The 25,000-nt window shown below is 45.1% G+C and overlaps 1 protein-coding gene across 3 annotated transcripts in view; it reads right to left on the bottom strand.

Annotated features, from left to right (window-relative positions):
* Positions 1 to 5,756: 5,756 nt before the first annotated feature.
* Positions 5,757 to 25,000, bottom strand: part of exoc6b (exocyst complex component 6B) — a 58,720-nt gene continuing 39,476 nt past the window's right edge. For all 3 annotated transcript variants that reach the window (XM_056442299.1, XM_056442300.1, XM_056442301.1), the window contains 2 exons: positions 10,970 to 11,082; positions 5,757 to 7,565 (listed from right to left, as the gene is read on the bottom strand). In XM_056442299.1, the coding sequence (XP_056298274.1) occupies positions 7,439 to 7,565; positions 10,970 to 11,082 (240 nt within the window). In that variant the 3' untranslated portion in view covers positions 5,757 to 7,438. The remainder of the gene's footprint in view (positions 7,566 to 10,969; positions 11,083 to 25,000) is intronic.

Genomic DNA, 25,000 nt, shown 5'->3' with positions numbered 1-25,000 from the left:
GGCGCCTTTCAAGGCACTCAAGGTTGCCGTACAACACATTATTTTATATATATATTTATATACTTATATATTTATGTATTTATATATTCATATATTTATATATATATATATATTTATATATTCATATATGTATATCCTTATATATTTATATTTGTATATATTTATTTATATATTTAAGTATTTATATATTTATATATTTATATATTTTTATATTCATATATTTATATATTCATTTATTTATATATTTATATATTCATATAAACAAGGTTGTTGTTCACACGCTTTCCTTTCTGTTGAGGTCGTGGGTTTGAATCCCGTGGAAGTGAGCGTGTAACACTAACTCTGCTAATGAGTGCTCAGTCTGGGATGTTTTTAATGTTTTTTATGTTTTTAATGTTTTACAGCCTTGTTTGTTTTTTTGTTTATACCACGATATAAAAACACTTCCAAGCGTCCTCAGGGACTCAAGTGGTTAGGAAACATCTCTTTCCGACCTAGAGAAGGAAACCACAGAGGAGATGAAATAAAAGAAAACACATTAAAGTAAACATTTAAAATGTGTATTTATATCATTGAACTACGATTATTAGTGATGCGTTGAGGCAGATCTTATTTTATCTACTTTATATACACGTATATTCATGTTTTTATTGAGAAATACTTAAAGGAGTAAAAGTACCTCTTAGTTAGTTTTCTGCCCGACGACAGAGTTCAATTGGCTGAATCCTGTTTTTATTTTTAGTTTCTCGGCTCGTGGGAATCGTAAATGTTTGTTCCATTAAAAACCCACAAAGTGATTAAAGAAGATGAGACTGTTTAAGAAACAACAACAACAACAACAACAAACATGAAGTGAACATTTTTTATTATTTTAGGAGAGAGAAAAGAGACCTTAATCCACCCGGTGTGTCTGTGTGTGTGTGTGTGTGTGTGTGTGTGTGTGTGTGTGTGTGTGTGTGTGTGTGTGTGTACGTGTCTCTTTGTCTGTGTGTGTGTGAGTGTCTATGTCTGTGTTTGTGCGTGTGTGTGTGTGTGTGTGTTCATGCATTCTTTCTTTGTCATATTTTAATTTCTTGTTTTGCTCCCAATAACAAAACAACAGCGTTATCACGAGCCCAAGGTCAAAGGTCAAAGGTCGAGGACCGTACCACATTGCATCTATAATAATAATAATAATAATAATAATAAAGAACATATTTTCTTCAAACACATATTTTCTGTGCTCAACAAAAGTTGCTCATTTCCCAGAAATCTTAACGATAATCAGCTCGTCATTTTCCCAGCTGTAAAAACTCTCACACACACACACTCACTCACACACACACTCACACACACACACTCACACACACACACTCACACACACACTCACACACACACACACACACACACACACACTCACACACACACACACACACACACACACACACTCACACACACACACACACACACACACACACACACACACACACACCACACACACACACACACACACACACACACACACACACACACACACTCACACACACTCACACACACACACACTCACACACACACACACACACACACACACACACACACACACACACACACACACACACTCACACACACACACACACACACACACACACACACACACACACACACACACACACACACACTCACACACACACACACACACACCACACACACTCACACACACACACACACACACACACACACACACACACACACACACACACACACACACACACACACACACACACACACACACACACACACACACACACACACTCACACACTCACACACACACTCACACACACACACACACTCACACACACACACCCTCAAACAGACGCCCCCGAGGGGTCTGTGTATCAAATCAGATCTAAAACGGCAATTATGGTAATAATGTCTGACACTTGTTGTGAAATCCAAAACACACACACAAAGACGCACACACACACACATGGACGCACACACACACATGTACACACACACAAACACATGGACACACGCACATGTACACACACACACAAACACATGTACACACACACACAAACACATGCACACACACACATGGACACACATGCACTCATAAAACATAACGCTCTATGTTGCGTGTTTTCTTTATTATATATATATTTATATATTTTCTTCTTTCTTTAACTGAAGGAGATTTAGGGAAAAATAAAGTGGAGAGAAATAAATTCTTATATCATTTTTTTACTAATAATTGGATGAAAAAACGAACGTTTCAGTTTCATCCCTCAAAGAAAAGAAAGAAGCGCAGTGAGGAAAGAGAGTGAGAGTGAAAGTCACACACACACACACACACACACACAGTTGGTGTTTCTGTAACCTTTGACCCCTCCGGCTCATCAATAACCAGGAGGCCAGCAGAAGTGTGTGTGCTGTCTCATTCGTCTTCATTAGACCTCAGTGTCTGTGTGTGTGTGTGTGTGTGTGTGTGTGTGTGTGTGTGTGTGTGTGTGTGTGTGTGTGTGTGTGTGGCCGTCGCATGGTTGAAGTGAATACACGTAGAATTCATCCAAATTGAGAAAACAGACGGTTAGGAAGCTTTTATTTTGAAAATATAACTATATATATGTATATATATATACAGGACTGTCTCAGAAAATTAGAATATTGTGATAAAGTTCTTTATTTTCTGTAATGCAATTAAAAAAACAAAAATGTCATGCATTCTGGATTCATTACAAATCAACTGAAATATTGCAAGCCTTTTATTCTTTTAATATTGCTGATTATGGCTTACAGCTTAAGAAAACTCAAATATCCTATCTCTAAATATTAGAATATCATGAAAAAGTATACTAGTAGGGTATTAAACAAATCACTTGAATCGTCTAATTAACTCGAAACACCTGGAAACACATTTTCAAATGTTTGATTTTGTTTTGCTGTTATAAATCTTTTTTTTTACTTGGTCTGAGGAAATATTCAAATTTTATGAGATAGGATATTTGAGTTTTCTTAAGCTGTAAGCCATAATCAGCAATATTAAAAGAATAAAAGGCTTGCAATATTTCAGTTGATTTGTAATGAATCCAGAATGCATGACATTTTTGTTTTTTTAATTGCATTACAGAAAATAAAGAACTTTATCACAATATTCTAATTTTCTGAGACAGTCCTGTATATATATATATAAAACGTCTTTTACCAACATGTGTGTGTGTGTGTGCACCTGTTTCTTCCTCTCTTCACCTGCCTTTGATATGAGTCGAGAGGAAGTTATTATTGTGTGTGTATAGAGAACACACAATTCAAACTATGTATCACACACACACGCACACACACACACACATCTGAACAGATAGTTTGTGTAGTGTGTGTGAGAATGAGATGAGATACTTTGGGGATGTGTGTGTGTGTGTGGTCCTCCCACTGTGACACCAATTACCTCTCATGACCCCGAGATGACGGTGGATGACCTTTGACCTCTGGAGGTCACGGCGACCCCAGAGGTCAGTGGACTGAAACCAGTGTTTCACTTTAAAGTATTTCATCTTTTTAATATGTCGTAAATATATTTAACGTTTTAAGATGTTTGTGAGACTTAATGTAGAAGAATAAGATCATAAAGTTAATTATTATTATTATTATTATTATTATTATTTAGCTAGTTTAACTAAACAATGTCCACCAGATTAATACTATGATTAAGTAATAATACATCTGTATTATTATATTATATCTCTAATTATATTATATCATTATATATATATTATTATATTATAACCCTAACCCTAATACAATATATAATGTAATAATAATAATAGTATTTAGTATGTAATATAAGTTATAGTAAGGCATAAGGTGAAATGCAGTATGAATATTATGATTATTGTACACTATAGTGTAACATATAATAAATAAATATTATAATATATATATATATGTATATATAAATATTAAAAAATATATAAATACATACAACATAGATTGATATTAATAATTTATACATTTAAATGTGAGATAATAACCAGAATATTTTACAGGCTGCATGAATAATAAAGTTATCGACACGTTGTCATAAATCTATTTTATATACGCCGTCTTATCGGGGCTGTTAGAGTGTGTCCTTAAAACAGCAGAGGAAGTGTGTGTGTGTGTGTGTGTGTGTGTGTGAGAGATCTGCTTCTTCTCACACTGCAGACCAGTAATAATAAGGAGATAACACGTGTCCTGTAGCGCACATCTTGTAACACTCAAAGGACACACGCACATGTACACACACACACACTCACACACACACACTCACACACACACACACACGTTCTCTCTCTCACATTGACATTCGGTTTTTTACGACATGAAACTATGACTTTTACTGGGACATTTTTATTAATTAAATTATAAATAAATAAAATAAATAAAATAAATAAAATAAAATAAATGAAATAAATAAAATAAATAAAATAGATAAAATAAATTAAATAAATTAAATAAATTAAATACATTTATATGAAATACATAAAATAATGTTAAATTAAATGTTAAAAAATGTAAAAATAATTAAAATGAATAATGTATTCATTCATTTCGTCGACACGTTATACTATAATTTTGTTGAATATGACTTTTTTGGGACTTTCAATACTGTAACAATACTATTTTTGTGCAATTTTGAATAAAAGTGGGCGGAGAAGGTCCACACCTGCTCTCACTCTCGTGGAGGAGTGGGCGGAGCCTCCTTGCTACCTTACTATGATATACTTTACTTTGACTTTTTAAGTCATTATTTAAGGTAGTATGACGTGTTTTATGAAGTATTTCATCACTTATTCTCTTGACTTTTTCTGACATATTTTACAATATAATATACTATGATTTATTTGTTAATTGTATTTCATACGATGCATCATAGGATGAATAATCCTAATATAATTAAAACTGTAAATGTAAAACATAAAAGTTGAAAAAGAAAAGAAGAGAGAAAATGGAGAGAGAGGAGAAGGTTCTGGGGAGGCATTCCCTAATCTTTGAGCGCTCCATCGCTCCTCTAAAGACTGCTGGGAAAACACACACACACACACAACCACACACACACACACACACAACCACACACGAGGAAACCTGGAGCATGCAGAGTTTGTGTTGCTTTGGATTTGGGTCGCTACCCTCCAGTGAACACACACACACACACACACACATACACACACAGACACCTGCAACACCAACACACACTCACTAAACCTTTGTTAATCACATCCCTCACAGCAGAAACTCCTTCTGTCCGACAGGTCAAAGGTCATGAAGACGAGTTAGGAAGCCAGAGAGATGCAATATATATATATATATTTTTTTTTAAATGATAAAATAAATATATATTTTTGTATATACACATGTAAATATATATTTAGATATATTTTTTTATATACATGTATGTATATATATATATAAATACATATTATTTTTATTGGTTTGAGAATAAATAAAACCAGCTTCCTCTTACAAATAAAAATAAAACCTTTAAACAAACTTTAAATACTTCTTATATTATACTGATGTACTGTATGTTCTATAGATATGATATAAGAGTATAATATATATATATATATTTATATAAATAAAGCTGCTGTTACAATACTTTTGTAGTTTGCTGATTGATTTAAATAAATATTTTTTTGTTAAAATAAATATATAAAATAATCACATTTAAACAAGAGCCGTGATAAGTTCTGAAAACATGAAGATCAGAAACTAAAAAAAGTCGGGACCAAAGACTTAACAGTTTTTATTCTTTTATTCCATATTCGTCTTTTTTTTTACAAACATAATTAGTATATTTTGTTCATTAGTGGTTTTAATACAGTGTTTCTGTCTCAGGACAAGGCCTGCAGTGGGAGGACTGGGAACCAGCAGCAGGCCTGCAGTGGGAGGACTGGGAACCAGCAGCAGGCCTGCAGTGGGAGGACTGGGGACCAGCAGAGCAGGTGGGGCGCCTCAGAGTCCGTGGACGTCTTTCATTTGACCTTCAGAACTAAATACATTTAGTTTATTTAGAATTAACTGGATTTGGTTATTTTAAATTGTTTTTTTTGGTTCACTCATTTCCGGTTGAATTACTACAAAATAAAAGCACCCCCCCCCCCCCCCCCACAGTGTTGCTGCTTCATTGGCAGGAACGTAATACATTTAATATCGATCCCCCCCCCACCCAAAAAAACCCTCCACCTCAAAAAGATACATAGCTAAGGATGGAATATAACACACACACACACACACCTGATGTCAGCGTGCATGAGTGAACACACACCTCCGCCCGGTAACACCAGCGGACGACTTAATTAACTCACGCCGGAGGTTCGAATCCCTTTTTTTATTTGTTCCTATTATTGCACCAAAAAAAACCCCCAAAAAACAATATTAACTTTTAATAAAAATAATAATAATAATAATAATAAGCCGTGCTGTTCAACTACACACACACATGGCGTGGAAGACGTAAACAAAGCGTGTGCTCGTTAGTACTTTGGTTCCTACACTAATTGGTCTTCTAGGCAAACGGAAGAGCGGTTGCCAGATTTGGGGGCATTATCCCTCCATTTAAGACCCAGTTATTTAAACATGTAGAGTAGAAAAATGCTCAGGCAACCCCCCCCCCCCCCTTCTCTCTCTATCCGCCTCCCCAAAATAAGGTTTTACTGAAAGTGCCGCAATGGGTTGCCATGTTTGGACGACATCCCCCATTTTAAATCCCGAGCCCTCACTGTGTTCCCGAGGCGTTAAGAAGACGGTTGCCAGATCTGAGCAGTCGTGACGTGTAGTATGTCTAGAGGGAAATGGGTTGCCATGTTGCATGCAAACCCCCTTTTTAGACAACACCGGAAGAACGTTCACCAATATAATCGTTTCTTTACCCCCTCTGGACTTTATCTGGATTTCAGTGCTTTTCTGGCTGCAATATTCAAACACATCTACAAAATATGTGCCAATACAAATGAAATGTTGTCGTTCTATTGTGTCCTCTCCTCTCTGTGTCCTCTCTCCTCTCTGTGTCCTCTCCTCTCTGTGTCCTCTCCTCTGTGTCCTCTCCTCTGTGTCCTCTCCCCTCTGTGTCCTCTCTCCTCTGTGTCCTCTCTCCTCTGTGTCCTCTCTCCTCTGTGTCCTCTCTCCTCTGTGTCCTCTCTTCTCTGTGTCCTCTCCTCTCTGTGTCCTCTCCTCTCTGTGTCCTCTCCTCTCTGTGTCCTCTCCTCTCTGTGTCCTCCACCGGTCATGAATCAGCTTTAAGAGAGAAGACCATGAAGTAAGATGGTGTGACATATGATCTGAGGTGATACTCGGTAGCGTTCCCTCACTCCCTCCGGTGGAGTCTGAGGAACTCGTCCACGGGGGACGAGGAGGTCCAAGGCGCTCGACCCGTGTCCTCCGGTGTCACCTCCGGCCCCTCGGCCAATCGGGCGGCTCGCTCTAGGCGTGGTGCTGGGCGACGAGGCCGCGGAGCTGCTTGACGATGGCGTCGATGAGTTTCTGCCGGTCGCGGTCCGTCTTCCTGAACTGGGCGAAGACGTTGATCTTCCGGCTCGTCTCCTTCATCCTTGGGAGGGAGGGAGAGAGAGAGAGGGAGAGAGAGAAAGGGAGAGAGAGGAGTTTAAAGACGAAGAACGGCCTGTTTTAGTGCTGCAAGTACACAAGTACACACTCATTAGTTCATCTGATGCAGTCAGGAAAACACTCAAGTGCACGAGCATGCACGGAGGAGTGTGTGTGTCCTATGAGGAGTTTGTGTGTCACATGAGGAGTGTGTGTGTGTCACATGAGGAGTGTGTGTGTGTGTCACATGAGGAGTGTGTGTGTGTGTGTGTGTGTGTGTTCGGTCGCACAACACTGGACCGTTCTGGACCTCCAGGATGTTCAGGGGGGCATCGGACCAGACGAGCCCCAGCAGGGAGCTTCCTCCTGGGCACAGAGGGAGCACCGGGGAAGGTGTGTGTGTGTGTGTGTGAGTGTGTGTGTGTAAGTGAGTGAGTAAAGGAGAGGAGAAAAAGGTAGAAATATGAGGAGGGAAAAGAGGTAGAGGAGAGGTGAAGGACAAGGATAAAAACAAGAAGAAGAAGAAGAAGAAGAAGAGGGAGTTCTGGGTGAACTTGAGGTCAGAAGGTAAGTTTGGTTGCAGAAGAGCGACAAGAAGGGAGGAGGAGGAGGAAGAGGAGGAGAGATGGATAAGACTGATGGAAAAAAAGAGAAGGGAGAGCGTGGGCTTTAAAAAAAAACGAGCCACACGCGAGTCAACACACAACACACACACACACACACACACACACACACAGAGACATACACACATCACAACACACGATACTCACGGCTTAACCGACCTGTCACAACAGGGGGGGGGGGGGACAGGAAACAGGAAGAGCAGGTGAGACGTGAGACGGAGGTGAAGAAGGACGTGGCGAGCAAAAGTCAACCGATGCTGCAGATTATGGATCTGACTTCTTTTGGGTTATTTTAGTCGAAGTTTAAGGTTTTTAGATTCAGCGTAAAAAGAGTTTAAACGGGGGAAGAGAGAGTTTAGAAAAGCCAGAAAGCATTTTTCTCTAAATCTTGAGCCGCTCCTTGATCGTCAAAGTCAGTGGTCCCCAAACTACGGCCCGCGGGCCGGATTCGGCCCGCCTCCCCATTTGGACCGGCCCCCTGAACAATACCAGAGACGCGTTCCGATTTATTGAGATTACAGTGAGACGCGGAGAAAATGTGGAGTGTTGCTCTTTGCAATAGAACATCTTTGATGGACGTGTCGCGTCTCGGCCAATCAGCGTTCAGATGTCCACAGCGTTTGGGAAGTTAGGTTAGCTTGAATGTTAGTCCACTACATCTGCTGCCGTCACGCTGCACGGTGTAGCGATACTAACAAAGTACCCGTATGTTAAGAGCGATGTGATTTAGCATATTTTTAGTATCGATACTTCATTAAAAGAGCGATCAGAGCGCACGCGCTGATCGCTCCGTTAAATGCTGTCTGCACGCGCAGCGCAGCGCACACAGCGAGTGGCGCGCGCATCCAGGATTTTTCCTGGGTCAAAATGAGTCTTCGGTGCACCGTCTACTCGTGCAAGTCGGGCTGTTGAGTGAGTGATCAGCAGCTAGCCGCTCGGTCCATTCGCGCACCTCACAGTTGCGTATTGATCAGACAAGAAGACACGCTTATCTACTCCAGTGTTATCCCTACTATTATAACAGGGGGAAATCTCCACCCCCCACTCTGTAATTCCCCCCCCCCCATATTTTTAGTATCGATACTACATTAAAAGAGCGATCAGAGCGCACGCGCTGCTCCGTTAAATGCTGTCTGCACGCGCAGCGCTGACAGCGAGCGTGAGTGATGCGCGCGCACAAGTGAGCACGCTCTCACTTCTCACTAGCACCCCCCCCCGCTGGCCCTCCAGCAGACAAGGCAAACGTTATGTGGCCCTCACAGGAAAAAGTTTGGGGACCCCTGGTCAAAGTGAACAAAGCCCCGGTGGCGAGGAGGCGGAGCCCCCACCCTCCTGAGAAACACCGCCCGCTCCGCCATGTTGAGAGCCGAGCGGAGTCAACGCCTCAACCGCGGGGGTCAGAGGTCACAGCTTCACGCTCAGGAGGTCAAGAGCACAAAGACATGAAGAGGAAAGATGAAGATTCAGACTGAAGGGCAACATACAGCGAGGAAGGAGAGAAGGAGTGAGGGAGTGAAGGAGTGAGGGAGTGAAGGAGAGAGGGAGAGAAGGAGAGAAGGAGTGAGGGAGGGAGTGAAGGAGTGAGGGAGAAGGAGTGAGGGAGTGAGGGAGGGAGTGAGGGAGTGAGTGAGTGAGGGAGAGAAGGAGTGAGGGAGTGAGTGAGTGAGGGAGAGAAGGAGTGAGAGATTGAAGGAGTGAGGGAGAGAAGGAGTGAGAGATCAAAGGAGTGAGGGAGAGAAGGAGTGAGGGAGAGAAGGAGTGAGGGAGAGAAGGAGTGAGAGATCGAAGGAGTGAGAGATTGAAGGAGTGAGGGAGAGAAGGAGTGAGGGAGTGAGGGAGTGAGTGAGGGAGAGAAGGAGTGAGAGATTGAAGGAGTGAGGGAGTGAAGGAGTGAGGGAGTGAGGGAGTGAGGGAGAGAAGGAGTGAGAGATTGAAGGAGTGAGGGAGAGAAGGAGTGAGAGATCGAAGGAGTGAGGGAGAGAAGGAGTGAGAGATCAAAGGAGTGAGGGAGAGAAGGAGTGAGAGATCGAAGGAGTGAGGGAGAGAAGGAGTGAGGGAGTGAGGGAGTGAGTGAGTGAGGGAGAGAAGGAGTGAGAGATTGAAGGAGTGAGGGAGAGAAGGAGTGAGAGATCGAAGGAGTGAGGGAGTGAAGGAGTGAGGGAGTGAGGGAGAGAAGGAGTGAGAGATTGAAGGAGTGAGGGAGTGAGGGAGAGAAGGAGTGAGAGATTGAAGGAGTGAGGGAGAGAAGGAGGGAGAGAAGGAGTGAGGGAGAGAAGGAGTGAGAGATCGAAGGAGTGAGGGAGAGAAGGAGTGAGAGATCGAAGGAGTGAGAGATCGAAGGAGCGAGTGAGTGAGTGAAGGAGTGAGGGAGAGAAAGAGTGAAGGAGAGAAGGAATGAGTGAGAAGGAGTGAGCGAGTGAGGGAGAGAAGGAGTGAAGGAGAGAAGGAATGAGTGAGAGAAGGAGTGAGCGAGTGAGGGATCGAAGGAGTGAGGGAGAGAAGGAGTGAGAGATCAAAGGAGTGAGGGAGTGAGTGAGTGAGAGAAGGAGTGAGTGAGTGAGGGAGTGAGTGAGTGAGTGAGTGAGTGAGTGAGTGAGTGAGTGAGTCAGGGAGTGAGTGAGTGAGTGAGTGAGTGAGTGAGTGAGGGATCGAAGGAGTGAGAGAAGGAGTGAGGGATCGAAGGAGTGAGGGAGAGAAGGAGTGAGGGAGAGAAGGAGTGAAGGGAATGAGTGAGTGAAGGAGAGAGGGAGTGAGTGAGTGAGTGAAGGAGAGAAGGAGTCCTCACTTCTCCAGCAGGGTCAGGGCCGTGTTGGGGTTCACTCTCAGGTATTTGCTGCTTGGTTTGCCGTAATCAGCCAGGTAGGTCGACCAATCCCAGAGCGTGAAGAGCTCCAGCAACTAGAGGGAGAGAGAGAGAGAGGGGGGAGAGAGGGAGAGAGAGAGATGGGGAGAGGGAGAGAGAGAGATGTGGAGAGGGAGAGAGAGATGGGGAGAGAGAGAGAGAACATTCAGAGACAAAGTAACAAACACAATCGAGTGAAACAATGTTGCTCAATTTAGGTCATTAAAGAAATCGACACAGAGAGAGAGGAAGAGGGAGAGAAGAGGTGGAGAGGGGGAGGGGGATAAGGGTAGAGGGAGAGAGAGAGAGGGAGAGTTGACAAAAGGAAGGAATTAGGGAGAAAGCGACACTGAAGAAGATGAGGGTGGAGTCTTCCTCTTCATTCCCCACATTTGGAACTGTTGCATAACCCGCTGAACTCCACCACACACACACACACACACACACACACACCCCGGGTGAACTCTGGTTAACACCAAACACACGGAGATCCAGAGAGAGAGAAACCACATGTGAGCGAGGGATGAGAGAGAGGAAGGGATGGAGAGCAAAACCACATGTGGGGGAGAAAATGAGAGAGAGGGGGGGGGGGGAGAGAGAAGAGATGGGGAGAGACACAGATGGAGAGAAATGGATAGCAGAGAGAGAAAGAGAGACGGAGTAAAGGAAGGGCAGATGAAGATGGATAGATATATGAGAGAGAGAGAGAGAGAGAGAGCGAGAGCGGGAGAGAGTGAGAGAGAGAGAGAGGGTGAGAGAGCTAGAGAGAGCGAGAGAGCGAGAGAGAGAGAGAGAGAGAGGGAGAGGGTGAGAGAGAGATAGCGAGAGAGGGAGAGAGGGCGACGGAGGACAAACAGGAAGCATCAGGTGACACAAACAGGCTGTTTTGCCTCATTTGTGTCGCACCGACTGACCTCAGGTCAGTTTACTCCACCGGCTGAGGGGACGCAGAGGAGCGAGCTGACCTCAGGTCAGTTTACTCTTGCTCAGGCTAAACTCTCTTCCCTTTTAATCACGTGCAGCTGTGAGGTCACAGAGGTCATGGCCGTGACCCCAGGTGACCTCCTTCAGGTGAACCCCCCCCAAAATAAAACAACAACAGGAAGCGTCCGTAATGTTTTCTATTAGTTATTAAAGTGTTTCCTCTCCGGCTCCAGGACAAGATGAACGGCTGATTTGGACTTCCTCTTCTTTTCCTCCCTTTGCTTCTGCATTCACCTCCCCCTCTCTCTCTCTCTCTCTCTCTCTCCTTTGTCCCCGACTTCACCCACGCACATGAACAAACATCAACAAACATAAACAAACAAACAAACATGGCTCTAAAAAAAGAAAAGCGTCAACAGTACGAATAAAAAGGCGTTAAATAAAGGGCAAGAAATATAAATGAGGGATGGGAGGTTAATTATGTTGAGAGAGGAGGAGGAGGAGGAGGAGGAGGAGGAGGAGGAGAAGCAGCCGTGTTTACACAAACAAAAATCCTTATTACTTTATGACTTTCTTGTGAAGAAGAGGAGTTGGAAAAAAAAGAGAGGAGGAGAGGACGGAGAAAAGTTAAAAGAGGTGAGGGATGGACAGAGAAGAAAAGGAACAAGGTAGAAGAGGTGAAAAGTGATGGTTGAGGGAGAGGAAAGAGGAGAGGAAATGGACAGAAGGAAAGGAAGAATGTAGAAGAGGTGAAAAGTGATGGATGAGAGAAGAAACAGAGAGAGAAAGAAAGGAAAGAGGAGGTGATAAGAGGAGAGGAAATGGACAGAAGGAAAGAAAGAATGTAGAAGAGGTGAAAAGTGATGGATGAGAGAAGACAATATTGAGAGAGAGAGGAGAAAGAGGAGGAGATGGACATAAAAAAAGGAAGAAGAGTAAAGAGAGAAAGAAGTGTAAGAGGAGGGGTAGAAGGGAGTTTAAAAAGGAGGCGCGGGATGAAAAGATTTCGGGAGGAAAAAAGACAAACAAAGAGAGAGAGAAGGAGAAAAGAAGACGAGTTGAATGGAGGGAATTAGAGAGATGAAGAAGGGTGAGAAAAGGAAGAGAGGAAACGAAGAGGACAGTAAAGGAGAGGAGAAAAAGGTAGTAATATGAGGAGGGAAAAGAGGTAGAGGAGAGGTGAAGGACAAGGATGAAAAGAAGAAGAAGAGAAGAAGAAGAGGAGGAGAAGAGGGAGTTCTGGGTGAACTTGAGGTCAGAAGGTAAGTTTGGTTGCAGAAGGAGAAGAGCGACAAGAAGGGAGGAGGAGGAGGAGGAGGAGGAAGAGGAGGAGAGATGGATAAGACTGATGAAAAAAAAGAGAAGAAGGGAGAGCGTGGGCTTTCAAAAAAAACGAGCCACACGCCAGTCAACAGACAACACACACACACACACACACACACAGAGAGAGACACACACACACACACACACACAGAGAGAGACACACACACACACACACAGAGAGAGAGACACACACACACACAGAGAGAGACACACACACACACACAGACACACAGAGAGAGAGAGAGACACACAACACACACAGAGAGAGACACACACACAGAGAGAGCGAGAGAGACACACACACACACAGAGAGAGAGAGACACACACACAGAGAGAGAGAGAGACACACACACACACAGAGAGAGAGAGAGAGAAATCGGCAGGTCTCTCTCTCTCTTCACCTCCCGCTGAACTTATCTCTCCGTCTCGTTCCCTCTCACCTCGCCATGACCTCCCCACACACACACACACACACACACACACACACACACACACACACACACACACACACACACACACACACACACACACACACACACACACACACACACACACACACACACACACACACACACACACACACACACACACACCTTGTTTGTTTTCTCATTTCTCCTCCGCTCATGGGGTAAACTCTCTCTCTCTCCTTTCTCACATCCCCCTATTCTTCTCTCTCCCTTCTTGACATTCAATCAACACCTCCTTTAATTCTCTCATTTCTTCTCATCCTCTTTCATCTTTCCATTTCTCCATCCTCTCTCTTCTCCTCTCAAAGTCAATTTCACTCCTTCCTTCCATTCTTCATCCCTCCTTTCTCTCTCTAACTCCTATCCTCCTCCCTTCTTTATCCTCTCCAATTCAACGGTACTCCTCGTTTCCATCACCTTTTTCTTCCCCTCCTCCTTCATCCCTTCTTTCTCTCCTTCTCCATCTGAACTCCTATCCTCCTCCCTTCCTTCTCCTCTCCAAGTCAACATTACTCCTCCTCGTTTCCATCACTTTTTCCTCTTCCTCCTCTCATCCTCCTTTCTTTCTCCTCTCTTCCAGCCTTCATCCTTCCTTCCACATTTCAATCACTTCTTTCCCTCCTCCTCCTCCATCATCGTCTGAACTTCACTCGTCCTCCTTTCTTTCAGCCTTCATCCCTCCTTTTTCTCCCTCTGTACTCCTATCCTCCTCCCTTCTTTCTCCTCTCCAAGTCAACGTTACTCCTCGTTTCCTCCTCCTCCTCCTGATCAAAGGGCTTCTGACTGCCACACACACACACACCTGTCCACCGTCACTCATCACCCCTTCAGAGGTCAAAGGTCACCGCCAGCACACGACCACTCTGACACCTGTCGATCACTTCAAGTGTCCTCCACCTCTCATCAGAACCCTATCTGTCGTCTCCTTTCCTCTCTCCTCCTCGCTTGACACAATCCACACATCTTTTGTTTCTCTTCTCGGGGTCGAAAGGTCACATTCTGATACGTGCCTGTCAAAGTCAAAGTGGTCCTATAGGTCAAAGGTCAAAGGTCAACATAAGAGAGGAACAGAGACACACGACTGTTGTCGCTCAACTGTCTCTCCTTCTCTCTCTCTCTTGCCCTCTCTTTGCCCATCTCTCTCAATCCCTCCCTCTCGCTCTCTCTCTTTAACCCTTGTCTCCCCCCCTCTCTCCGTCCCCTTCCCCCATCTTTGTCTCACTTGCTTCGTCTCTCCCCTCTCTCCTTTCCTCCCTCCCTTTCTCTCCCTCTCTTTCCCCCATCTTTGTCTCACTTGCTTCGTCTCTCTCCTTTCCTCCCTCCCTTTCTCTCCCTCTCTTTCCCCCATCTTTGTCTCACTTGCTTCGTCTCTCTTTCTCTCTCCTTTCCTCTCTCCCATCTTTGTCTCTCTCTCCCTCTCCCCTTCCCCCATCTTTGTCTCACTTGCTTTGTCTCCCCTCCCTCCTTTCTTCCCTCCCTCCCCTCCTCCTCTCTCTCTCTCTCTCCTTTTCTCTCTCTCTCAGCAGTCACAGAAAAGTTGTGCGACCCCTTAAAAAAGTGACAGGGCTGAAATGGAAAAAGAGAGAGAGAAGAGAAGAGAAGGGAGCGCTGCTGGTTCAACCAGGGGTCTCCGCTGTCAATTAGACACTGCACAGATGGAGAGAGGGCGAGCGAGAGGCATAGAGGACAGATAGGAGAGGGGGGGAGAGAGAGAGAGAGAGAACTCAAAAAGAATGATTGGGGAAATATTACAGTGCAGGAGAGAAAAGGGAAAGGAGGTCAGGCGGAGGGTAACTAGACGTTACGGAGGAGGAAGAAGGAGTGAGACGATAAAGGAGTGCAGGCTGAAGTCAGAGGGCCTGTGGGAGCAGCTGATAGAGACACACACACACACACACACACACACAGCTCCATTTAGATCTTATACTTGGTTAAAAAAAAAGGTCAATTTGGCCTCAGACACTTTTTTAAAGTCGATTTGGGGAGCAGACTCTTTGTTGTGGAGGTCAGGTTGGGGTCACGTGGGTTAGAACGCCGTTTCATTTCTCATTTAACTCTTTAGAGAGAGAGAAATTACATTAAAATCACTTTGTTTTTCGGGGGATTAAACAACGTTTTTATGAGAGCTTTATGGGCATGTTTTAATCAGCAATAAAGGAATTAAAGGGACAGTTCACCCCCAAAATCATAGTATACATATATATAAATATATGTATATATACATATATATTTGTAAATCTAATATTTGTATTTATTTATATATCTAATATTTGTATTCATAGAAATATTTATATAAATATATATTTGTATTTATATATATATATATAAATACAAATATATATATATACATATTTATATAAATACAAATATATATAAATACAAATATTAGATATATAAATACAAATATTAGATATACAAATATATATATATAAAAAAATATATGTATAAAAAAGATAATATACATATATAAGTATATAAATATATAAAAATGTATATAGACATATATAAATATCCATATATAAATATAAAAAAATATACAGAAATATATATATAAATATTACTAACAATGTATTGTTGCACACATTATTACATTTAATATACTATGTTAAGTATTTTTTAATTATTACCAAATGATTTGTTAAGATTCAAGAAATGTCTTTTTAAAAACATTTTTATGGAGATTCACTTTCTTTTTACACTGGATTCAGGTCAAGAGCTTAATGGGCACTATTTAATCGTCAATAAAAGACCTTAAAGGGACAGTTCACCCAAAATCATATTAGAAGTATTTATCCGCTGACCTTTTTCAAATGTAGTGTAAATACTTTTAAAAGGGTCAACAGCGACGTCTCTTTCCAGAAGTCACGACCCAGAACAATCCACAGAGCGTGTTGCGCAACAACAGCACTACAGGGAGGATTTTAGGGTGAACTGTCCCTTTAAATCCCCCCCCCCCCCACCGACCCCTTTAAAAGACTAGAATAATAATTTATAAAGTGCTTTTCAAAGGGTCACAAGCCAAAAAAAGGTTAAGACAAAAAAAATTAAAAACATCTGTGACCCGAAAAATGCCGTTTTAATTATTTATTTAATTTTTAAACCGCCGGCAAAAAAAATATCTAATGCGCAGACTAAGAAAACAGTTTGTCTCCGTTTCACATCACTGCTGCTCGACAACCGCACAACAGGAAGCAGTTGAAAGGTGAGAGCTCCCGACTTTTTGGTTTGACCATGGAATGACCGCACACACACACACACACACGCACACACAGGAAGGGGTGTAGATGTGGGTCGTATCGGGGAGACCGAGAGGTCAAGACTGATAACGCAGAACAATGACCCGACCCGGTCACCGCGCGCGCGTGTGTGTGTGTGTGTGTCTGTATCTATGATTACAAGTGTCAAACATATTTACTTGTGTGTGTGTGTGTGTGTGTGTCAGAACCACCTTGACCCCCGGCCCCTCCCCCCCTCCCCCCCAAATTCGGAAGTGGGGAAAACCGCCGCTTTCCCACCGCGTCCGCTCGGGTCGCCGAAGAACTCTGTTGCCGTGACCACTGCGTGACCCGTCGTCACGGCGATAAGGACCGGGCCACAGACAGGACAGGAAGTTGAGCCGGGGGCCGACACACACACACACACACACACACATAAACATACACACAATAATAGCTTGTACTCATAAATCCCTTTTTTTTGCAGCGTTATCTCGAGCGCAGCAGGATCGCCGACCGCTTCATTACGCCACACGCTGTGTGTGTGTGTGCGAGCGTGTGTGTGTGTGTGTGTGTGTGAGCGTGTGTGTATGTGTGTGGGTGTGTGTGTAGCAGACAGGTGTGTATGCGGGGGCTGTGTAGGTAGCCGGCAAACAGCATTTGTGGAAGAATGTGCTTGTGAGAGATCAGATAAGCGTGTGTGCGTGTGTGTGTGTGTCGGGGGGCCGCCGGTCAGCTCTCGACCCCCCTGGCACTTATCCCGCTGACCTCGCGCTGCACCCGTTCGCCGCGTGTTCGACAAGAGACATCAGCCTCGGCGACGCCCGATAATCAACCTCGAGGAGGAGGGAGAGGAGGAGGAGGAGGAAGAGGGAGAGGAGGAGGAGGAGGAAGAGGAGGAGGAGGGTACCATTTATAAACGTTACTGGAAATGAGAGTTCATTGACAAGGCAACCTTTACTCCACTGTCTTCAGCGAGTGTGTGTGTGTGTGTGTTCCTTCAGCGAGTGTGTGTGTGTGTGTTCCTTCAGCGAGTGTGTGTGTGTGCGCGTGTCTGTTCCTTGAGCGAATGTGTTTGTGTGTGTTCCTTTTGCGAATGTGTGTGTGCGTTGCTTCAGCGAGTGTGTGTTTGTGTGTGCGTTCCTTTTGCGTGTGTGTGTGTGCGTTGCTTCAGCGAGTGTGTGTGTGTGTTCCTTCAGCGAATGTGTGTGTGTGTCTGTTCCTTGAGCGAATGTGTTTGTGTGTGTGTTCCTTTTGCGAATGTGTGTGTGTGCGTTGCTTCAGCGAGTGTGTGTTTGTGTGTGTGTTCCTTTTGCGAGTGTGTGTGTGTGTGCGTTGTTTCAGCGAGTGTGTGTGTGTGTTCCTTCAGCGAATGTGTGTGTGTACTGAGCTCGCATTCTGCTGCAGCAACACAACAGTGAGTACACACACACACACGCGTGAAGAAGCGACTGAACGGAGGAGAAGAAGACGTTCTCTCTTTCCTTCTTCCAGATGTTCTTCAGTTTCTCTCGTTCTAAAAGCTTCATGAGAACACGGCGAGGTCATCCAGTTCCATCAATCCTCTCTCTCCCTCTCTCTCTCTCTCCCTCCCTCTCTCCCAATAGATCGGCGGGCGAGCATTTAGCCGCTCATCCTCCTTCGCCCTCTTTCACCCCTCCGTCCACTCCGCTATTCATCCCCCCCTCCTGTGAGCGGTCAGACGGTTGAAGGGAAGTGTCAGCCTCCCGAGGAGAGAGAGAGAGAGAGAGAGAGAGGGAGAGAGACATGGGGAGGAGAGAGCGACCACCCTGTACGTCCGTATCACTTTCACCTGACTGCACTCTTTCACTCTTTCACTCTCCATCCTTCGCTTTTTGCTCCTGTCAACATGTTCACGCATTCATGTCTCGCTTTCTCTCTCGGAGAGCTCAGAATCTGTCTGGAACGCTCCCTCGCTCCCTCCCTTTCTCTCCCTCCCTCCCCCTCGTCTCTCTCTTTCTTCCATCATCTTCCTTTAGATTAATTCCGGTCTTTTCCTTCATCTCTCCCTCCCTATATTTTTCTCTCTCTCCCTCTCTCTTCCCCTCCCTCCTTCTCTCCTCTTCGTCTCTCTCTCTTTCTGCCATCATCTTCCTTTAGATTCATTCCGGTCCTTTCCTTCATCTCTCCCTCCCTATCTCCCCTTCTCTTCCTCCCCCTCCCCTCTCTCTCTTTCATCTATCATCTTCCTTTAGATTAATTCCGGTCTTTTCCCGCATCAACCTTGCTTTCTTTCTCTCTCTCTCTCTCTCCTCCGCTACGTTCTCTCTCTTCTCCTCTCAGCCTGGAGAGGAGGTGGAGGTCAAAGGTCAGCCTGCCGCCTCCTCCTCCCGTCCGTCTGCCCTCCTCCTCACCTCCTCCACCAGTCATCACTCCTTTCCTCCCTATGCGTTCGCTTCCTAACCTCCTCCCCCCTAAGTAACTTTTACCCTTTGTATATAATTAATAGATGAAAGACTTATTTTTAAATATAATAAATAAATATATATATGTGTATATATAATAAATATATAAATATATATCATCACGTTTACTTTTCCTAAAATAGAAGCGCTCCTTCTCCTCATCTCACACTTTCTCCTCCCGTCTCTCCCTCGTCAGTCTGGGTTAGCAGGAGGTGAGATGGAGGTCTCCTCCCCCACTGGGCCCCATCTCATCCCTTAGACCGTCACACACACACACACACACACAGGATGAGGGGAGCGGTTGTCATGCTGGGGCATGTTGCTTTTGGAGAGGCAGAGGGAAGCCTCAAGAGGTACGTGTGTGTGTGTGTGTGTGTGTGTGTGTGTGTGTGTGGGTGTGTGGGTGTCTTGAAAGATGTTGAAAAATGTGTTAGAACAGAAAGATAAGAAGAAAATAAAAGATGAAATGTGGAGAAAAATGAAGAAAAGGTGTAGAAGACAATAAGGAGAGATGAGATGAAATAGGAGAGGAGGAGGAGGCGAAGAGTAGAGGAGGAAAGGAGGAGGAGATGAGAGAAGGAGATAAGGAGAGGAGAGGAGGAGATGATAGGACAGGAGTAGTAGGAGATGAGGAGAGGAGAATTCAATTCAATTCAGTTTATTTGTAAAGCCCAATTTCACAAATTACAAATTTGTCTCGGAGTGCTTTACAATCTGTACACATAGACATCCCTGCCCCAAAACCTCACATCGGACCAGGAAAAACTCCCAAATAACCCTTCAGGGGGGAAAAAAAGGGAAGAAACCTGGAGGAGAGAACAGAGGAGGATCCCTCTCCAGGATGGACAGATGCAATAGATGTAATGTGTACAGAAGGACAGATTTAGAGTTAAATACATTCAATGAATATGACAGAGTGTATGAATAGTTCATAGTAGGCATATTCCACGATGGAGACCTCCACGATCCATCAGGCAGATGGCGGTGGGGAGGAGGAGTGGGCAGAGTCTCAACAGGACAGTGGCGTAGTCATGAGCAGGAATTCCACGACCCAGACGATCCATCAGGCAGATAGGATCTATGCCGTCTCATAGGGTCCGATGACCCCATGAGACGTGAAGTCAAAAGGACTCCGGGGAGAAAGCAGAGTTAGTAACATGTGATTGAGAGATGAAAATTCATCCTTAAGGAGAGAAAAAAGAGGAGATAGGTGCTCAGTGCATCCTAAACGTCCCCCGGCAGCTATAAGCCTATAGCAGCATATCAAGGGGCTGGACCAGGTGAACCTGATTCAGCCCTAACTATAAGCTCTGTCAAAGAGGAAGGTCTTAAGTCTACTCTTAAACGAGGTGACTGTGTCTGCCTCCCGGACTGAAGGTGGAAGCTGGTTCCATAAAAGAGGAGCTTGATAACTAAAGGCTAAAGAGGAAGAGGAGAGGAGAAGAGGAAATAGGAGAGGAGGAGATAAGGAAGAGGAGGAGAATGAGATGAGAAAAGGAGGAGAGGATGCCTTGGAGAAGGAAGATGAAAAGCAAAGAGGAGAACTTAAGAGAAAAGAGGGGAGGAGCTAAATAAATTCAGAGAGGAGACTCTTGAGAGAAACGGGGAGATGAATAGGAAAGGAAGCAAGAGAGGAAGACGGGAATGTGAAAAAGAGGGTGAGGAGAGAAAAGAGGAGAGGAGAACACGTCATAAGAGAGGAGATGGTTCCTTTGTGGTGTAAAGAGATTACAGGAAGAAAAAAGAGAGGAGACAAGAAAAATATTCTAGAGGAAAAGGAAAGGAAACAAAAGAGAAAAGGAAGATGATGAGCACAGAGGTGGTGAGGGGAAGAGGGCGAATTAAAAAGAAAGAGGAGAAGGTGACAGGAACAACAGAATAAAAAGTTCAATAAGAAGGAGACGCTGAGAAAATAAAAGACGTAAGAAGGAGACGAGGAGGGAGGAGACGAGGAGACTTGATGAATGATTGGAATCTGACCGTCTGTGGTCAACCAAAGGAATGAACCGGGGGACCAATCAATGACGAGACACACACACACACACACACACACACACACACACACACACACACACACACACACACACACACACACACACACACACAGAAGGTGGAAGAATGCATGAGCGAGTGGAGAAGGGGATGAGTGGAGTTTTACTGTTGCAAGCGGTTTTCTGGGGGGACGCCACACCGCAACACACACACACACACAAACAAACACACAACACACACACACACACAAACAAACACACAGGCCAGCCAGAGGTTTTGAACCACAGACTTCTGGATGTTCTAAATATAGGAGGATTGATTGGATCTGTGGAAAAGGGCCGCCTGGGGAGTGTGTTACACACACACACACACACACACACACACACACACACACACACACACACACTCAGCCTCCTACGCTCCCCAAAGTATTTACGATGGTGAATCAGTTTGAAATAGTTGGACATGAAAGTGAATCCGGACCCCCGACCCGGACCGGGTCTACTCGAGACCCGGACCAGGTCTACTCGAGACCCGGACCAGGTCTACTCGAGACCCGGTCCAGGTCTACTCGAGACTCGGACCGGGTCTACTCGAGACTCGGACCGGGTCTACTCGAGACTCGGTCCGGGTCTACTCGAGACTCGGACCGGGTCTACTCGAGACCCGGTCCAGGTCTACTCGAGACCCGGTCCAGGTCTACTCGAGACTCGGACCAGGTCTACTCGAGACCCGGACCAGGTCTACTCGAGACTCGGACCAGGTCTACTCGAGACTCGGACCAGGTCTACTCGAGACTCGGACCAGGTCTACTCGAGACTCGGACCAGGTCTACTCGAGACCCGGACCAGGTCTACTCGAGACCCGGACCAGGTCTACTCGAGACTCGGACCAGGTCTACTCGAGACTCGGACCAGGTCTAGTCGAGACCCGGACCAGGTCTAGTCGAGACACGGTCCAGGTCTACTCGAGACCCGGTCCAGGTCTACTCGAGACCCGGACCAGGTCTACTCGAGACTCGGTCCAGGTCTACTCGAGACTCGGACCAGGTCTACTCGAGACTCGGTCCAGGTCTACTCGAGACTCGGTCCAGGTCTACTCGAGACTCGGTCCAGGTCTACTCGAGACTCGGACCAGGTCTACTCGAGACTCGGACCAGGTCTACTCGAGACTCGGTCCAGGTCTACTCGAGACTCGGTCCAGGTCTACTCGAGACTCGGACCAGGTCTACTCGAGACTCGGTCCAGGTCTACTCGAGACTCGGTCCAGGTCTACTCGAGACTCGGTCCAGGTCTACTCGAGACTCGGACCAGGTCTACTCGAGACTCGGTCCAGGTCTACTCGAGACTCGGACCAGGTCTACTCGAGACTCGGTCCAGGTCTACTCGAGACTCGGACCAGGTCTACTCGAGACTCGGACCAGGTCTACTCGAGACTCGGACCAGGTCTACTCGAGACTCGGACCAGGTCTACTCGAGACTCGGTCCAGGTCTACTCGAGACCCGGTCCAGGTCTACTCGAGACCCGGTCCAGGTCTACTCGAGACCCGGTCCAGGTCTACTCGAGACCCGGTCCAGGTCTACTCGAGACCCGGTCCAGGTCTACTCGAGACTCGGACCAGGTCTACTCGAGACCCGGTCCAGGTCTACTCGAGACTCGGACCAGGTCTACTCGAGACCCGGACCAGGTCTACTCGAGACCCGGACCAGGTCTACTCGAGACCCGGACCAGGTCTACTCGAGACTCGGACCAGGTCTACTCGAGACTCGGACCAGGTCTACTCGAGACCCGGACCAGGTCTACTCGAGACTCGGACCAGGTCTACTCGAGACTCGGACCAGGTCTACTCGAGACTCGGTCCAGGTCTACTCGAGACTCGGACCAGGTCTACTCGAGACTCGGACCAGGTCTACTCGAGACCCGGACCAGGTCTACTCGAGACCCGGACCAGGTCTACTCGAGACCCGGACCAGGTCTACTCGAGACCCGGACCAGGTCTACTCGAGCTCTTGAAAATTGTTTGTATTGTTTAAAATAAGTTAAATAATTAGTTTAAATGATTTGAATAAGTTAAACAATTTGTTTAAATTACTAGAATAACTTAAATAATTGGTTTAAATTATTTGAATAACTTAAATAATTGGTTTAAATTACTAGAGTAACTTAAATAATTAGTTTAAATTATTTGAATAACTTAGATAATTGGTTTAATTTACTGGAATAACTTGAATATTTGATTTAAATTATTTGAATAACTTAAATAACTGATTTAAATACTAGTATAACTTAAATAATTGGTTTACATTACTGGAATAACTTAAATAATTAGTTTAAATTACTAAAATAACTTAAATGATTAGTTTATTATTATTATTATATTAAAATATGAGTTTTGACTTGACCCTAAAGACGTTAATCAATATAAAAATGTAAAAAACGCTCAGACACAAACTATGTAATCATCTCAGTGTGTGTGCTTCGTGTGTGTCCATCCCAGTATCTAAGTGTATGTGTGTGTGTGTGTGTGTGTCCTTAGGGAACTCCCGTCTCGACGCTGTCCCAGGACCCCGGAACCTTCCAGAACACCGGGACCCGACCGCAAAACAAACGGCCCCGTCAACGTGATTTATCGGCCATTCACCGGCAGGTCACACACACACACACACACACACACACACACACACACTAAAGCATCAATGAGCTCATATATGAAAGAAGGTCGGACGTGAAAGAAGAAGAAAAAATTCACCTGAAAGAATGTGGACACAAAAAAGATGCGCTCGGGCAGATGTGCACACAGAGGAGGGAGGAGGCGAGGAGGGAAGGAGGGAGGAGGGGAGCACTTCTTTTGATATGAAAAAAACAATGGATGAGGAGGCCGAAAAGAAAGAAAGAAAGAAAAGGAGCGAAGTCGCTGAATAACTCCCCAAAAGGAGCCGGAGCGACAGAGTCAACCGATGCTGATCAGCAAAAGAAAGAGGGAGGAGGAGAGGATGGAGAAGAGGAGGAGGAAGAGGAGGAGGATGGAGCAAGCGGTGGGAGCAAAGAGGAGGGATGGGCGACGAGGGGGAGTTGAAGTCAACATCGATGCGGGATGAATACAATTTTTCCCTTTTCTCTTTCTCCTCCTCCCCGTCTTCCCCCCTTTCCTTCTCCTCCTCCTCCGAGCGAGAGAACAAGAGGCACTACATCATCCCGACAGGCGGAGAAAGAGAAGAGAGGGGGAGAGAAAGAGGGATTGTGACGGAGGGATAAAGGGCTATCCGTCTCTGTCTGTCACCTCATTCATCGTCCGCTGCTCCGTCCTGCCGGCCCATCCGTCATCCGCCCGTCTCACACACACACACACACACACACACAACGACACACACACACACGCATCAAAGACGAGCAACTTCGACTCGCTCTCCGCCCTGTTTTCACACATTGACCGCGATGACACACACACAACGCTCAGTTCCACACACACACACACACACACACTTTCACGGCAACGATGACACACAAACACACACACACACACACAGAAGGCCACACAAACTGTTCGCTCGGGCTCTCCGCCCTGCTTCACACATTCAGCGACGATGACAGACACACTAAAACGTCGCCGCCGGAGAGAGAACACA

The sequence above is a fragment of the Pseudoliparis swirei genome, chromosome 21, assembly GCF_029220125.1.
Source record: "Pseudoliparis swirei isolate HS2019 ecotype Mariana Trench chromosome 21, NWPU_hadal_v1, whole genome shotgun sequence".
NCBI lineage: Eukaryota > Metazoa > Chordata > Actinopteri > Perciformes > Liparidae > Pseudoliparis > Pseudoliparis swirei.
This window is presented reverse-complemented; position numbering and strand designations above follow the sequence as displayed.